Source organism: Pipistrellus kuhlii, unplaced genomic scaffold (assembly GCF_014108245.1).
Source record: "Pipistrellus kuhlii isolate mPipKuh1 unplaced genomic scaffold, mPipKuh1.p scaffold_m20_p_8, whole genome shotgun sequence".
NCBI lineage: Eukaryota > Metazoa > Chordata > Mammalia > Chiroptera > Vespertilionidae > Pipistrellus > Pipistrellus kuhlii.
In genome coordinates this window covers 45,120,799-45,139,116 of record NW_023425584.1, presented here as the reverse complement: position 1 = coordinate 45,139,116, position 18,318 = coordinate 45,120,799, and the positions used below count along the sequence as shown (strand labels likewise).

The window sequence follows — 18,318 nt, the reverse complement described above, 5'->3', positions numbered from 1 at the left end:
GATACCAAGGTCACTGGAAAAAGGAGTACAGGACATACACCATTTATTTTCATTGCTTAGTTAATAAAGTCAGTTGTCAGTACTCAGTATAATAATAAGTCATGGGAAATAAGAAAATCATTTTGTTGATTCAGTGCTTTTTTCTCAATAAAGAATGTTTTAAATGTTAGGAGTTAACATGGAATCTCAGAGATCACAAAATCCCCTATTTATGCTATCAATGAGAATACAGAGGTCCAAAAATTGAATCACTCATACTGATAATGACAGAGCCAGAGATAGAAAATTAGACTTCTCCTCCCCCAAATTTTTCCATGCAAATTTATCCTGATACAATCAGTATATATTCAACCCCAAGTACATGCTCTTAATAAATGAATAATGTTAGTTCTAACCAATAATATTAGTAATAGATTACCTTTCTAGGAATTGATTTTGCAACCCACCAGACAAAATTTATAAAAGTTGCTCCATTCAATTTTTCTAAGGCTTTTATGAGAATACTAGAGGCCTAGTGCATGAATTCATGCACATTGAAAGGAAATTAATTAGAAGAAATATTTTAATATTATTATTTGCCTTTTATAATAGAAGTGTCAACCAAATTTATGATTGACAATGACAGATGGAAACACGTGTGTGCGATTGGTGCCAGCAAAAATATGTAGGGAGTCACTCAGTGTTTGAACTTTATATAGAGAGATAAACTTGCTTAATTAGACTTGCTTTCTGATTTAGCTAAACTTTTTCCAACCCAGTGAAGCACCCCAACTTCTCTTTCAGATATTGTCAGCAACACAGCAGTAAATATCAACACAAAGCAGATTATTATTATAGATCACACAGGGAGAACAAGGGTAAAATATTTAACTGCAGCAGTGTTTAACTGTATTCTGTGCAGTGAGAAAACCTGAAGTAATTTTCAAGGTCCACCATTTCTTACTTCTTTTCAGTCCGGTCAAGTTTCTAAACTTTTTAAGTCTCTGTTTTCTGTTTAATGAAAAGAAAATAGGATTCTACTGAGTCTCCTATTTACTTACTCCAGGATTTCTGTGAGAATCAAATGAGATGAGGCACAGAAAAAAGCTTCATAGACATTTGGTTAAAGTGTAAAATGTTTCCACCTGGCTACAAAGCAAGTCATGTTCCTGGGCTGAAGAAACTGCAAGGAGGCTAGTTGCTAGGGAAAGGAAACTGGGTGTGGCTATGTGACATCATTACCCAGAGCCCAAAGTTGACTATTTCAGGCGGGACTGCACTGTGGGCTGCATTTTGTGCATTGAGGTCTCAGCAGTGTCATCTGCAATTTGGTGGGCTGTCACTACAGGGAGTGGGTGGGGCCTCTGTTCCACTTGGATGAACCTGAGTGTTGCTTTGTGGGTGCCAGGTCTATGGTGCTATTTCTCTGTAAATAGCCAGTGTGCATCATGGCAGCTCTGTGTTGAGCATCTTCCCCCTGGTGGTCAGTGTGTGTCATAGTAACCAGTCGGACAGTCAGACACTTAGCATATTAGCTTTGTGTATATATAGACTAGAGGCCCAATGCATGAAGGTTCGTGAAAGAATGGGCCTTCCTTTCCCTGGCTGCTGGCACCTTCCCTGGAGCCACCTTTCTGCTTTTGCTCTGCACAGAACTACCTTTCCACCTTCCCATGTGGCCCAGAGGCCCAGAGCAGCTGGGGTGGTGTGGAATGTCTGCATCATTGCCATGGCGACAACAACAGCATCCCACCACTGTCCACTCAGAGCCTGTGTATGCAAATAAACCTGCCATATTTGTTGAATTAATTTGCATACTCACTCCTGATTGGCTGGTGGATGTAGAGAAGGTATGATCAATTTGAATCTTTCTATTTTATTAGTGTAGACTAGATGCCTGGTGTACAAAATTTGTGCACTGGGGAGGGGGGGGTGTGTATCCCTCAGCCAAGCCTGCACCCTCTCCAATCTAGAACCCTTTGGGGAATGTCTGACTACCAGTTTAGATCTGATCCCTGCCTACCAGCTTGCTCACTCCCTATCCACTCCCCTGCCAGCCTGATCAATGCCTAACCACTCCCCTGCCAGCCTGGTCACCCCTCCTCTACAGGCCTGGTCTCCCCCCAACTGCCCTGCTCTGCTGGCCTGATCTCCCACAACTACCCTCCCCTGCCGGCCATCTTGTGGCAGCCATCTTGTGCAAGGGTGTGAGTGTCAATTTGCATATTACCTCTTTATAATATAGAATAACTTTATTATAAAGAAAGTAAATTATCTTTATTATTAAAAAAAATCATGAGTCAATGTGGTGATTTGCACTCAGAGCAGTTACTAGTTTAATCTGCCTAAAATTGCTGTGCACAGTAATTAGTAAAAATATTTCTAGAACATTATCTGATTTTCTGTAATCAGGGAAACCACAAAAAAGTAAAATTATCAAAGGTGTTTTTTTATTCTATCCATAATAATAAAATATTAGAAACAACTTGAGTGGGTGGATAAACAAACTACTCTGCATCACTAGAGTAGAACACTGTGTAGTTATTTTAATTAGTATGTTGATTATGAGGTCTGTAGGGATGTATACAGAAATACCCAAAAGAATACATGAAATTAAATGTAAACAAAAGACATCAATCTAAACATACTGATGAATGTTTCTGAAAGAATAATATGTTTATTTTGAATGGGACAGATAAATACAGACCGAGTTCTATATTTTTAGGATATTTTTTTTCCCTAACTCTTTTTTATCTAATTGTAGAATAAGAGAAATGTTTTTATAAAAGCCTTTTGATAGTACCAACACATATAGGAAACTAGTTAACAGGAAACCAACTACAAACATCTAGAAAAGGAGGCTGCAATATGTTATCCTTTCACGTTACTTTTAAATAACTGTCTAAGCTGGAAATATAAGGAGCTATAGAATTGAAGTTAGTAAGAAAGTCCTGCATCTATGGCTACCCTGAAGGATACATGCACACAGCAAGAATACAGAATCTTCGGTTTGCAAGGTCTTGTGGGAAAATGATGAGGCAAGAGTTATTTCCTTTTTCTCCTTCTCTGGTACCAGCCCCTGGCTGTGGCATTTAAAGGATAGACATCAACACACTCATCCACTGACTATCTTGCTGGCTACTCTAGCTTTCACATTCCTCATTCCATTGACTATGTAGCAGTCATAAAATATTTGTTGAGAGCAATTTACTGCAAGATAATTATCAAATTTTTCTTTAGTGTAACTTGTATTATAAAATAGAATCATATATCTTTTCTAATGAGCTTTGTCTTAATAAGCAAATGAGAACTTTGAAAAATTATATTTTAACTAGAGGCCCAGTGCACATAATTTGTGCACTGGTGGGGATTCCCTAAGCTCAGCATGCACCCTCTCCAATTGGGGACCCATACAGGGATGTCCAACTGCCAGTTTAGGCCTGATTCCAATCAGACATTCCTCTCACAATCTGGGACTGTTGGCTCCTAAGTGCTCACCTGCCTGTCTGCCTGATCTCCCCTAACTGCCTCTACCTACCTGTTTCGTTGTCCCTAACCACCTCTGCCTGCCTGGTCACCCCCAACTTTCCTCCCCTGCCAGCCTGGTCTCGCCCAATGGCCCTCCCCTGCCAGCGTGATCTTGCCCACAATTACTCTCCCTCACCAGCCTGGTCACCCTCAACTACCCTCCCCTGTTGGCCTGATTCCCCCTAACCTCCTTCCACTTGATCTCACTCCCATCTGCCTTCCCCTGTCAGCCTGATCAACCCTAACTTCCTCTGCTTTGGCCCCCAGTGTGTGGCTTTGTCCAGAAGGAATTTGAGCATCCAAAAGATGGCCGTTCAACCCCATCTAATTAGGATAGGATTGCTAAAATGGGGGAAAGCCTTTTTCAGCAGGAGGAGATGCTCTTGGAAAAAAAAATACATAATCCCTATATCTGGACTGATAGCCAGCCATATGCATTATACTGCCAAACTGGTCATTAAAAAATTGAACCACTTTCTTACACCTTATACCAAACAACTGTTGCCCTTAAACCCTTCCTCAGCCCCCATCTTAGGTCCTGCCTTTGAAGTTCACCCAGATTAGGTTCTGTTTTGTTGGTATCTATGTCAGTCAGCATTAAAAGGACCGCCTCCTAGGCAGCCATTGGCTCCTCGCAATTCACCCAGATTTGGTTCTGTTTGGTTGGTTTCTATGCCAATCAGCATTTCCTGGCCTATCTCTGGACCTATATCTGGGCCTCATCTGCAGCTGCCACAAAAGCTGTGGATTAGGCCCTGCTTCTCTCTCTGGGCCTCTCTCTGGGCCTGATCCACAGCCTCTGTAGCAACTGCAGATCAGGCCCTGTCTCTCTCTCTCTCTCTCTCTTTCTCTCTCTCTCTCTCTCTCTCTCTTTAAGCCTTCTCCCTCTGGGCCTGATCCACAGCCGCTGAGGAAGCAGTGAGATCGTTAGACTTCCAGTCTGCCCCCGGCTGGAGGCTAATGACCTCACTGTGCCTGCCTTGCCCCGCTCAACCACCTGATACCCCACCTGTTCACTGGCCACCAGCCTTGCTGTGATAGGAGCCTGTAAGTCACAGGGGAGGAACCAAGAGGTATTCTATGTACTTCCTGGTTACTGATCATCTGTCTGGTCATTTAGGTCATGACAGCCCCTGTCCTTTTTATAATGTAGATATTTATTGGCTGTACCTACCATTACATTGCTAAATAAAAGATGTTTCCTGTGTTAGTTTTCATATTACAACTTTTCCAAATTTAAAATGTTTGCATATCATGTTCATGAGTTTATAAAACATAATTAAGAGTTCAAACTGTGTAATAATAAGAACTTGGTTTTGAACCCTGGTTTTAACATCTATTCTAGTTGTGTGATACAAGCCAAGTTACTTAACTCACCTAGACTTCAATTTCCATATCTGTATAATGGAATAATATTTGTTCTTCTGAGAATTGATGTCAAGATTAGATACAATAATCCCTAAAAAGAATTTAGCATAGTGCTAGGCCTTTAGTATAGTCCCAAGAAGTATTAGCTATTAAAATGAGAAACAGAAGAAGGAGAAGGGATAGATTTGAATTATTAGTCTTAAATCTCAGTGTAAATTATTGGTTTTATTAGAGACCCTCCAACAAATATCAGCTTTAACACAGGAAAAAAGAAAAGAAAATGACTCTTAAATATACCTATTGTTTTTCTGTGTTCTTATCTCAGGATCGTAATCACCAGCACTATAATAATATATCTGCTAGGAACATTCATATTTGTTTTTAATCCAGATTTATTGAGGTATAATTGAAAAATGAAAATTTTATATATTCAAGATGTATAACTTGTTGCTTTGATATATGTACTACTATACATTGTGAAATAATCAGTCTAATTAAGTTATCTATCATCTCAAATTGTTATCATTTTCTTTTCTTTGTTTTTGTGTGAGAACACTTAAAATCTATACTTACAGCAAATTCCAAGCATACAATACAGTATTCTTAACTATATTCACCCTGCCTGCATTAGATCCCCAGAACGTACACATCCTACATAACAAACTTTGTACCACTGAATCAACATCTCTCCATGTTTTTCTTGCCTGTCCCTTGGCAACCACCATTCCATTCTCTTCTTCAATTTGCATGCCATACAACTGACCTATTTTAAGTGTACAAGTCAATGGTTTTTAGTAAATTATAGAATTGTGCAGTCATCATCACAATTCAATTTTATGACATATCTATCTCCCCAGAAAGGTCTCTTATACCAATTTGCAGTCAAGGGAGTCTTTGCTTTTACGGTGTATTTTTGGAATAGTTTCTATTATTATACCCTACCTTACTCTTTACTTTGATTAGGTACATGAATGGATAAGGTCCAGGTTGGAGTTGAGAAATATTTTAGATGGGAGCAATTGGTAGACTGATTTGGATGTTCCTCCATCATGCCTTCCTAGAGCAGTGAGCATGATAATACCAGTAGACAAACTATGAGAAGTAGAACAAACTGGACAGCCCCTTGGAAGTCAACAAAGAAAATAAGGGCAATTGAATTTAAAGATAAATGGGGATAGGCAATGCAGAAAGTGAAAACATATTAGGCTCTGTTTATTTGAAGGTCATATAATTGTGCTTGGGAAAAAAATTTTTAGTGCAGGGTTAGGACTAAGGAAAGGGTGTACATAGAAAAGAGGTGTTGCCGAAACCGGTTTGGGTCAGTGGATAGAGCATCGGTCTGCAGACTGAAAGGTCCCAGGTTTGATTCCAGTCAAGGGCATGTACATTGGTTGTGGACACATCCCCAGTAGGGGGTGTGCAGGAGGCAGCTGGTCGATGTTTCTCTCTCATCAATGGTTTTGGCTCTCTATCCTTCTCTCTTCCTCTCTGTAAAAAATTTAATAAAATATATAAAAAAAGAGAAAAAAAGAAAAGAGGCATTATTGGTCAAGAAACTACAGATAAGAGCTTGCAACCTAAAAAGTGGGATAGTAGAGCTACTGTGATCAGAGCCAATGGGCAAATTTCCTTTGAGGGGAAAGTAAACCAAAGTGAACGTTAGGTTTATTCCTCTTAATTGGTACCACTGTCACAGAGCTAATAAATGGCAGAACCAAGTCTTGTTCAAAATTGCTGGTTCTAAAATTAACATGAAACCAATATTATCTAAAATGAGTAGTTTCAAAGACAAACATCAATTTAAGCTTAGATAATGTAACTCATTTAATTATATGAGTGAAATTCATAGGCAGTAAACAAAACAAATACTGTATTCCTCTAGTACTTTTTTCTAAGCTATACTTCTAGGAGGGGAGAAAAAATAGAAAGGCTGCCTGGAGAAAAGCAGAGAAGTCTGAGTTTGTTTGTGTTTTCCTTTCTACAATTTCCTGAAACACATTGTTAAACCTTGTGAAGCAGAAGGGTATATTCACTAAGGGGTGCATTTTTGTTTATTATCCACATGGTTTTCTTCTCATTTAGAGCTGAGAGCCTGCCTATCCTTCCCTCTTGACTCAAGGGATCATTTTTTGTTTGTTTTGTTATGTTTTAATTTTATATTTTTGTTTGTTTGTTTTACAAGCAGTGCTTGAGTTGGGAAAAAAGTGGAGTTTGTCCCTTAGATGTTTCTCTGGAGATTTTGTTCTGGCACCGGAACAGAAGTGCATCACTGTATGGCATTTTTTCTATGCTGGTCTCCTGCCCAGGCGCCTGCTCCTCTATCATTTCCTTCCCTTTCATCCTTGCCTATTCATCATCTCTCATCTGTATTTGTCCATGCCTCCATTTACTGCAGGACTAGCTTGGTTGAGCAAATGGCCTCTGGAGTGGAGGGAACAGTGCCCATGGGGGTGGAAAGATAAGTGGCAGAACGATTCCCAGAATTTGGGGTGTGGGCAGGGAACTAAGGAAGAATTGCTTTATTTCTCTCTCCTTGTCTGCTCCGGCCACCTTCAAATCTAAGCATAAGTCAAGAATCTTAATGTCTTAGGGTAAGGACACAAAGTTTCAAGGCTCTCACAATGATCTGAGGATCGAAGATGATGGTGGCTTGCACCAGGGTGGTTGTAGTGAATGTGAAAATAAGCGGGTGGGTTCTGCATGAATTTCGAAGGAAAAGGCAGAATTTTCTGAAAAATTGGAGAAATGGTAGGAGAGAAAGAGAAGAGACATAGACCATAGCAGATGCACTTGCTGGGACCTAGTTTGGGAGGATAGGGATTGGGAGGAACTGGAGGTTAAGAATGGAGATCTCAGAAGCCCAGCTGGGAACATCGGGAGTTGGAGGTGTCAAGAGGAGAGCTTCTGTTTGTTAGTTTGATTTTTTGACTGTTCCCATTATCATGTATTTGTTTACTTCAGCTGGAGACTTACCGACATTTGAAAATATTAAAGTACAGTGCCAGGCTGACTACAAACACTTTCTCAAAGGGGAAGTGAACATGAGTCCACAGCACAGCACAGCAAATCTGGGACAAACATTCAGTATCTGTACTTTGTGGAGAAGTCAGTCCTTCAGGAACACGACCAGGCCAGCCTTTCCGGTACACAACCTCTAAGAAGTCAATCATTTCCTGCTTGTCTTCCTTGGCCCGGTTGATCTGGTTGATGCCAGTACCCAGGCTATCCTGATGTGCTTTCACTAAAGAAAAATAAGATAGTCCATGGATCGTATAACTCATATTTTGTTGAAGTCAGGTACTAATGTAGTTTCCACAAGATGAATAACTGCCAAATGTTTAAGCTCCTTTGCTGTGCTGTCCAGAACCTAGTCCACTTTCATGCACTTGTGTCCCAATCGTGCCTGAACCAAATGTCAACCGCTAGGTGTTCTGAAAGGATGGTCTCATCCACCTTGTGCAAATGCGGGATCAGGTACACCACCTTGGCGACTCACCTGGCCTCTCCTCTAGCACACTGCCTCCCGACTAGTGGCCACTCTAGGGAACCTGGGATTTTGTTTGTCATTGGAGTTCAAGAAAATAGGTTTGGGTTAGACATGTGATTTGGGGGGTCATTAGCACAACTGAGGTATTTAAACCAACAGATTAAATGAGATTATTTAGAAGGGACATGTAGATTTTTTAAAAAGCAGGAGTTCCAAGGACTGAACCCTGAAGCTAGTCAACACTAGAGGATGGGGATGCAGGAGGACCAGGAAAAGCAACCCAAGTGGGATGTTCCCTCATGATATACAGTCCTTATCCAAATTGTATTGTGGTACTAATTAGAGTATATCAATATGAATATTAACTCACTGCCTGCTTTATTTTTCTTTATATCTACAAAATATAACACCCCCCATAAACAACATACACACACCTACATGTGAATATGTGTGTGTTCTAATTAAATGATATTAAAGAATTTAAATAAATAGAAACTAAAATGTATATATTCACATATATACATTTTAATTGTTTTACCAGTGGAAAACTATTATGAAGCCCATTTCAATTTTCATGGTCCATGATTTGCTATAGTATTTACACCCTATAAATTATTTTTTGTCCAAGCAGATATATTGCACTTTTGCTGGTTTTGTCTGATTGGAACTTAATTCAAGTGTTTGGATTCAGTTTAAATTTCAGACTATAAAACAGAGTTTTGCTATATTCTTTTTATCTCAATAATTAAATTGTACTCATAACTTTCCATTTAAGAAGCTATAGCTGTGAAAATATATGACATGTATAAGAATAAGGCACTGAATAGGTAGATGAAATTTATATCTACTTAAACTTATTTTGTGGCGGCGATATTTTTTTCCATGCCATACTATTTCACCCCAGACACCAACATTGGCTTTTACTGAGGGAAATGAATCTTTCAGCCTCACTAGGTAAGGTGCTCATTGTTATGGGACCAAAGTGGGAGAAGCGATGCCTGCTGCCTAACTCTGCTTCGACAGACCAACTTAGGAGCAAGGCAGGGTTATGCTTATGTCCCAGGACAGGGACTGAAGAATGTATTGGAGGGGAGGAAAGGAAGAGGGTGGGAGGTATATTAGGAGGGAAAAGAAGAAGGGCTGGTGTTAGGGAAGGCAACGTTGGTAATGGGAAAGGAATCGAAGCATCTTATGCTAAATGTAAAAATGGAGTACAAAAGTAGCTTTGTAAAAGGTTTATGAAAATTAAAATTAGTTCAGGATAAGGAATTTAGGGCAAGATTACTGAACTTTTATCAGAATTATTGTATAAAAAATCAAGGGTTCAGAGGGGATACAGGTCAAAACAATGACAGCAGGTGTCCCTGCCAGTACTCTCCTCTCCACCTGCATGGGAATTTCCCTTTGTTACAAATTTTACAACCTACTAGGCAGAACCTCCTGGCATTGCCAGGAAATGTGCACTTAATAAAAGCAAAACACTCAGATCCTGTCCTCATCCCCAAGTCAATCTTATGTCTGCTAAAATTTGAGCACAGCTGAACTAGGATAGATGAAATGAACACTTGAGAAATAAATCTTGAAAATGTACATGCTCCATTCAAATGGAGAGGAGACACTAAGGGAATTTGCAGAGTAAGAAATACGTAGGAAAAAAAAAATATACAGAAGTGACTGTATGAGAGGCAAGGAATGACAGCCTCAACTAGAGGACAGTTATGTTAAGAGGAAAATGAAAGATCACACTCGACCTTGAGAAGGCTAGCTTTCCAAGCAAGAGCTAAACCATTGGAGGCCTGTAAGTACCCATAAGATGACACCAGAGAGTAAAGTGTAATGCCAGAGGAGCAGACTAGTGGAAAGGGATCATGGAACAGCCACTACACACTGCCTTCTGTGTCGGGTGGGTAGTAAGTCTTGACTCTCTGCTGGGCATCGAACATCATCCCCACCCCAATGTCCCATCAATATATTTATATCATCATTATTTTTACAAAAATAGCACCTGGTTGTTTGATTTACAAAAGAGCCTGGTGGGTTGAACTTTGTACCAAATCTGAGTACAGATAATTTTTGTTAAGGGCCTTAGTTAAGGGCCTTAGTGCTGCCTAAGATTGGGAGAGCCAGAAAGAGTCATAAATAATTGATAGAGACATAGTTTCCATTCTCTTCCTCACCATTGTTATTTGACTAGGGCTTTAATTGGCATTAAAATATCCTATATAATAAGAGAGGAATATGCTAATTATCCATTACTCTATGAGGCATAATGACCGACCTTGTAATGACCAGATCACGGATCTGCAGGACAGTGGGGCAGTGAACTACAAGTGGGTGGTGGAGAGCTTCAGGAGGGGGCAGGACAGCAAGCTAAAAGGGGGGAATGGAGGAGAGGAGTGGGAGGAACTATAAGAGGGTGGGGCATCGGGCAGAGAGCTATGGGAGGGTGGCAGAGAGCTACTACCTTAGTGCATGGATTCGCCGCAGGGCTACTTGTACATGTTAAGTAGGTAAGGTCTATTTCATTTTTAAGCTGTGCTTCTGAAATTACAAGTCATATGCCAAATTGAGAGAAAATTCTCCTCAGTGTCACAGATTAGCAAAGTGTTTTCTTCATGAACCTATGCCCTTCATTGACTTCTTGTCCTGTCATAAGAATAGTCCAAGCAAGCAAGGACATTCCTTTTCATTAGCATGCAAGAAAAAATTAAATAAGTAGCATGATAGTCATTATATGTTTACAAAGGAATATTATTTCCTGAAGAAATGGATACTTTCGCCTGAAAATCCTTAGTGTTTAAAGGGAAAGGGAGAATGATTCCTAGATGTAAATTTTTCTTATTGGGTTCTAATATTTCAAAATAAGAAATGGCATGATGAGAATTTTAATAATGTAACTGGTAAATATAGAGAAAATATTCAATAAGTACCCAACATAGTAGCAAGGTATTGTGAAAAGTGCTTTGACAGTTGGACACAAAGGGATGTAAGCCTGCTTTGCACCAACCATATGAATGCAACAACCATAACCTCTCTCTTTTTCCCCTTTGCCTAGTGCTTTGCTATTTTCTTCCTTTCCCTGCTGGAATGCCTCCTTTATCTTTCCTAATGAAAGTGGCCATAGATTTCTTCCCACCATGGAATTCCAACTCCATCACATAACCTCCTTGACCAATTCCTAGATGATGGTTTTAAAAGGCAGAGATCAATTTTAGATTTTTTTTATAACAAATGAAAAACCACAGGAACTTAAAGGGTGATGGTAAAATAGCAGAATGTATTTTTTATTTTGCTGGAAATGCCTTTTTTTCTCTACAATAAAATTCTCCATATGCCCACTTGGCATTAAATGCTTTTCTCAGCTATTAAAATATACTCCCTTTGTCCCAAGTATCATGGGGGAAGATATAGGTAGTAGTTTCTGGCTGCTTGCTCTGTGTCAAGCTCTCTGTTAGGCACTTCCCATGAATGACCACCAACCCAACCCAACTCTTATAAGTAATTGTTTGGATAATTATCTCCACCTACCTCATGAGGGAGCAGAAGGCTACTCAAGGTCACCGGCTAGTAAGTACCAGAGCTGGGATTTATATTCAGTCTTTTTCCTCTGTGCTGTGTGACCTCACATTTATTAATAATTAATACTAATTCTAACTTATTTTGATTGTTAATATTTGATATGTGTAAACATAAAGAATGTTCCTAGTAGGTGAGTAAGAACAAGATTTATTGTACCTAGTCTTAAAAAAATACCTTGTTCATTTTACTTTTTAAAAAACAACTCTTCTTAGGGCACTGTAAAAATCTCTTGGAAGAGTTCTTATCTGTTCAATAGGAAGTAATGACATATGGACTATGTTTATGATTTGCCATCTGATATTAAGGGCTGCAAATTCTTTCTGCTTTGTGTATAACTTGTCTTTCTCTTTGTTGTTGTAGTACTGGTTACCAGTTTATTTACTATTCACCTGAAAACACAGCCAAAGCAAAGGAAGTTCTCAGCAACATCAATCAACTACAACCTCTGATAGCAACCCATGCTGATCTACTGCTTGATTCTGCAAGCCAGCATTCTCCAGACAGCTTGAAGAATTCTTTAAAGATGCTTTCAGAAAAAGTAAGATCCAAATCATTCCTACAGTGGAGAAAATGAAATACCCCAATCCACATGGGTGTTGCTTTATTGCATACATTTGCCTTTCCTAGCAACTGGAAATGTAAAATAGACTAAGCTAAAAAGTAAGCTTCAAAGTATTGCCACAGGATCAAACTGAATTGGCCTCATTCTCTTTTCAAAACTTACTGAGCACTGATTTTTTTTTTCCTTGTAAGAAATGAAACCTGTTATTGGTTGGTATATATTTTTTCATTTTCCTTGACATCCTTCATTTTCTTTGGTTCATGGCCTTCTCAAATGAATTAAATTAGATTTTGAAAATTATTTTCCTCTGGTGATCACCTAAATTATATGCATATGAAGCTATACATTTAAATGGGAATTCATTTGAAAACAGGACTAGGATGTGTTATCAGTGGCATGGGGTAATTTCTCTGCCTGATTCATTTTCAACATTATCTCCTGGGAAAAGGTTCTAAAATTTTCCAAAGATATTAGTTATTGTTTGAAATGTTAGTGGGACCTAAGCCTTAATTTTTCTAAGGGTGACTTGCACCTTATATGCAGAGAGGACAGGTAGCCTGGCAAAGATAGATACTACATCAATTCCATAACTAATCAGGGCAACCGAATGACATAAAATTACAAATTGTGGTTTGATTTTAAATATAAAATGAGGTATCCTGATGTCCAATTCCAATACAATTATTCTTAACCTCTGCATTCTGAGGACACCTTGCAATTTAAGAGATCCTTTCAATAAATATGTCCTTGAAGAAACTGACCAAACAAAGTTCTGATGGTGTTATCTATCCTATATAATAAAAGCCTAATATGCTAAATGTCCCATCATTTGTTCAACCATTTGACCAGTTACTATGATGCATACTGACCACCAGGGTGCAGATGCTCCAGTCTGTAGGTTAGCTTGCTCTGGGGTCTGTCCAATTGTGACGGGACATGCCCTGGAGCCCTCCTGTCCAATTGACCAGCTGACCAATCTCTCATGTTCCTCCCTGGCCTCTAAAATATGTCTTCTTTTTTTGTTTTTGTTTTGTTTTTTTATATATATATTTTATTGATTTTTTACAGAGAAGAAGAGAGAGGGATAGAGACTCAGAAACATCGATGAGAGAGAATCATCGATCAGCTGCCTCTTGTAGACCATCTACTGGGGATGTGCCTGCAACCAAGGTACATGCCCTTGACCAGAATCGAACCTGGGACCTTTCAAATGATTTTAGAACCTTTTCCCAGGAGATAATGTTGAAAATGAATCAGGCAGAGAAATTACCCCATGCCACTGATAACACAACCTCTGATAGCAACCCATGCTGATCTGCTGCTTGATTCTGCAAGCCAGCATTCTCCAGACAGCTTGAAATGTTAGAGCAGGCCAATGCTCTATCCATTAAGACAAACCGATTTTGGCTAAAATATTTCTTCTAATTAATTTCCTTTCAATGTGCATGAATCCATACACTGAGCCTCTAGTTTTAGAATAAAATAACAGTGTAGTTTTTTGCATCCCTATAGAACAGATTATAGAAACCTGGTTATGATAGGTATATATTTTTTATTCAGATATGCTAATTTATAATAATAATAATACCTTTTACTTATTTAACATTTTAAAGAGTATATTACTATGATATTCTCAAAGGATATAAGTAATATCTATTTTTATAAAAAATTACCTAATACCTGTTCAGAAATGTCAAGTGTATTATCTAATTAATTAAAAAGGGAAAAAGTCAAAGTCCAAGACTTTCAGTTTGAAATGCAACATTCTTTCTATGTCATATCAAGTGCCTCCATCATGACCAAGGAGAGAAAAACTGACCCAAATTTTATAAGTACCGATTTTGCCAAATCTTGTGCTAAGGGCTTCATGACTAGTGTTAATTTACTTCATTTTGAAGTGGTGGGTACATACTGATTGTCTAGCTCACTTCCTGAGGCAGTTTCTAGGTGATAGCACAAGGGGGGGGAAAACCAAGGAGAGAGGAAACTTTCCAGTATCCTCTATGTAATATATGCATTTTGACTTTCACATTTTTAAAATTACAAAGAAAATTTTAGACAAATTTGTCAGCAATGCTTAAGTATTCAGATAGTCAATAAATATATCTAATCATCAATAAATATATTATGGCCAGGGAAAAGAGAAGGGGGAAGAAGAAAGTGTTATACACAGTAAAATAATATAATTTCATTTTGGTCCAGTTCCTTTTGGAATTTCTGGGTGGAGGTGAGGCTTTTTGGATTCACCTAAGCAGAAATGTCAGTAGGTAGCACATCGCTTCAGTGATCACTGTGCAGGATTTATGTTCTTCCTGTGCCTTAAGCAGGGCCTTGTCATTGCATACATCATTTGCAACTTGCTGCAGTGATTTGGGTGGGGGGACATGGCATGTATTTTCACCTCCTTCAATTCAGCATCGCTCCAACTTTTTCATATATACATTTTTATTGAGTAGACACACTTCGTCTACTAATAAATCTGTCAGCCCTTGAAACCAGGAGGATCTTTTTAGGTTTTCAAGCCATGCATTTTCATTTTAAGAATGTGTCACTGGAAGTTCAAATATTTATCCAAGTTAACAGAGTTTTGCATGGTATATGAAGACAATTTGTAACTTATGATTTAAAATAAAGTATGATTAATTTCTATCTAGCTATGCTGCTGGTGGTTCAGATTCCATGCCCCAAGACTGGTCCTCTATTTTTTAATTAATTAATTAAATTTGCTACTAATGACTTAATGGACACTTTTGCAAGTTTGAGCAAAAAGTTTTTGTTTGTTTGTTTGTTCGTCTTTGTTTATTTGTTTGTTTTTAAAACAAGCTTGCAGAACTTTCCATTTCAGGGTGACTTTCCTCTTTCCTGCAGTGCCTGTGCTGTGGGGCAAGATGGCAGACCACTTATTTCTGCCACTCTAGGAAGGTCATAGAGCAGCAAAACCTTGATATGATGCCCATGCAGGTCAATAGTTTCAACATCAGCAAGGAAGCAGGCAGTTGGGAGGGAGATAAAATCAGCTACCTCTGTGTGTGTGTTTTTCTAATTATGGCTCGAAATTTTCTGCTTCATTATATGGTTGGTATATTGTATTGAATAACAGGAATTTTGTATTTTACATTCTTGGTTGCTGGATTTTATTGTATTCCTTTAAATAATGTTGGATTTTGTGCCAGTGTGAAGTTGAGTTATTAGCAACCAGTAAGATCCTTTCAAGCCTTCTTTTAAAGCTCTGTCAGAGCAGGAGATAGAGCAGGCTTTAACATAGGAGTAATTTAGCCCCAGCACTAGGGCCACACTATCCTGAGGGCTCTACACAAGGCCCTCTGTATTACAAAGCCCACTCTGATGGTGGGAAGATGAGCTCTTCCCAGCCCTTATGACCCCTGGTCCTCTAGCACATGCAGATCAGTACTCATAAAGATGTAAAAGCACCCATTTACAGATCATCAGGGCTCTTCTGTGAGCAGTTCCCTCCTGTCTGGCACTCTTTTCTGTGAATTCTAACTAACCACTTTGGCTTTTCCAAGCTCTAATCTCTGTTTTCTCAGTTTGTGGCTTCATGTGTGGCTTCTTCCTCCTTGTGCCATGGCCTGGAAACTGCCTCTGAAAGTAAGCTAGATAGTTAGAAAAATCATACAGTTGGTCTCTCTATACTGCCCATTTTCCAATGCCCTGCAAAATAATTAAAACATATCAAATTTAAAAATAAAATGGGATTCTTTCTTGCCATTTATATGACAACTAAAATGATAGTCACTTGTTTATTCCATTGGCTAATTCCATATTGCAGGTGGGATTAGACAGCTTTGAATTTTTTAGTGACAATAAGATCATTCTAAATAGAAGGGGACTTTGATTAATTTGTTGAGATTTATAGTTAAAAAGAGTCACTTTAAATGAACATGTCCTAACAATTTCTCTGCCATTGATGGTCAGGAAATTTATTCCCAGGAGAACTAGTTTTTAGTACTTTTATACTTGCTGATATTTCAAGTTACTTTGAAAATATATATGAGAATATGAATTGGAGAAATGTCAGTAAGGCAGAAAAACATCTCACTTTTCAGGTAACATTTCTCTTTTTAAAATATCAAACAAATGAAATGGGTTGCCTTTACTTAAGTTTATGCTTTTTTAGTGTATTATTGAACTGATACTTTAAGTGCATTGTCTTGTCTATCTTTATGGTAACATTTCGACAACCTTTCTCTCTTAACTTAATGTAAGGTGAGCTGAGTCAGAAAAGAAAATAGCTTATCAGAACTCCAAGGCAAGAAGCAACTCAGAGACATGGTCACATTCTAGCCATGAATTTTAGCTTCCCTAGTATCCTCTCAGTTGCAAGAACAACAAAATTCAGGTGTTTTGGAATTCTGTGACTATATTAATCTCTATAAGCTTACTTATTTGACTTTAAAATATCGGGGTCTACATTGGTCCAAACTAAGTAATGCTGCTCAAGAAAATTACAATTAGTTTCCAGGTCCTGTGAATAGAGTATTTTCTATTTTCTAACAGAATGTGATTCTACATATAGGATCTTGGGAGTTTCCAAGGAGTCAGATAAGTTTTTCAGTATAAACACAAAGTAAAAGATCAGCTATTATTGTGTTCTCTTAAGATTTTGTGTATTGTATTTTATTACAACCCCAAATTTCTGAGTTGTAGAATTATAAGAATTCACTGTATTATCTCCCATGACTTGGTGATAAATCAACCCAAATGAGATTTGAATAAATGAAGTGTGTGCATGATATGGGAAGAAAATGATTACAATGATAAGAACCATACAAGATTTCATTGCATGTGAATAGATATTTAGCTACATAGTAATTATGTGAGTGGTATAGGACTAGAGATGTGGTAGCAGGAATTCAAAGAAGGCAAGCTCTTTTGCTCTAAAAATAAATCAAAAGACTTTATTGAAATTACCTACAGAGAAATAGTCTAGTTAAGTTGAATGGAAGTAAATTCACATTTTTCATATTTACATTAACATTGATAGACACATTTATGTTATATGAAATATTATGTAAACAACATATTTCCCCATTTTGCTATAGCTATACTGACTTGTTTGAATACTGTCAAGTCAAATTTTCCAAGCACTTTTTAAATAAAAAAGGTACTTTTTATTTTGATTCCTAGTATATCACAAAAATATTTTCCAATATTTTATTCTTATGTAATCTTTTTTCCATATTTCTTGTTTAAAACCCTTTAAAGTGCCTCTAGATTAAAGGAGTGTTTAAAATATCCAATAAAGTTTGGCAGTGAAGATAGTTACATGGCCAATTGTGTACACAATTAATTCTGAGGGCTGGTAGCTGTTCAATACACTTGGAAAGTTTGAGATTGGGAAGAAGAGGAAAGACAGAAACTTCTACCATAGTTGCAGTGGCTGGGAGGTGGTGTGGAGTAAGAAAAAAACTACTGAATTTGTCAAAACACGGGATCTGTCCCATTTGTGCTGCTAATATGCAATCTGCCTTGGACAGGTCACCACACTGGTTTCCTAGTTTCCTTATCTGGTAAATGAAGAGGTCCACTTTAAAGTCCATTTCAGTTCTAGAATTTCATGATCTATTGCAAAGAAGCTATGACATCATCTTATTAGGTCCCTGCTTTACCCGTGGTTTAACTTATTTTCTTTAATTATGTGGACACAACAGGGAGGCAGAGACAATTTGGTAACCACCAGTTAGACATGGCAGTGTTGACTGTACATTGAGAGAGCACCAATAAACAGGTACCCAGACTTACAGCTACAGACTTATGGCAGTCAGCATTCTAGTCAAGAGTTACATTAAATGGC

General features: G+C 38.2%; 1 protein-coding gene across 4 annotated transcripts in view; it reads left to right on the top strand.

Moving 5' to 3' along the window:
• Positions 1–18,318, top strand: part of INPP4B (inositol polyphosphate-4-phosphatase type II B) — a 560,042-nt gene that overhangs the window by 457,556 nt on the left and 84,168 nt on the right. For all 4 annotated transcript variants that reach the window (XM_045576851.1, XM_045576850.1, XM_036423483.2 and 1 more), the window contains one exon: positions 12,302–12,479. In XM_045576851.1, the coding sequence (XP_045432807.1) occupies positions 12,302–12,479 (178 nt within the window). The remainder of the gene's footprint in view (positions 1–12,301; positions 12,480–18,318) is intronic.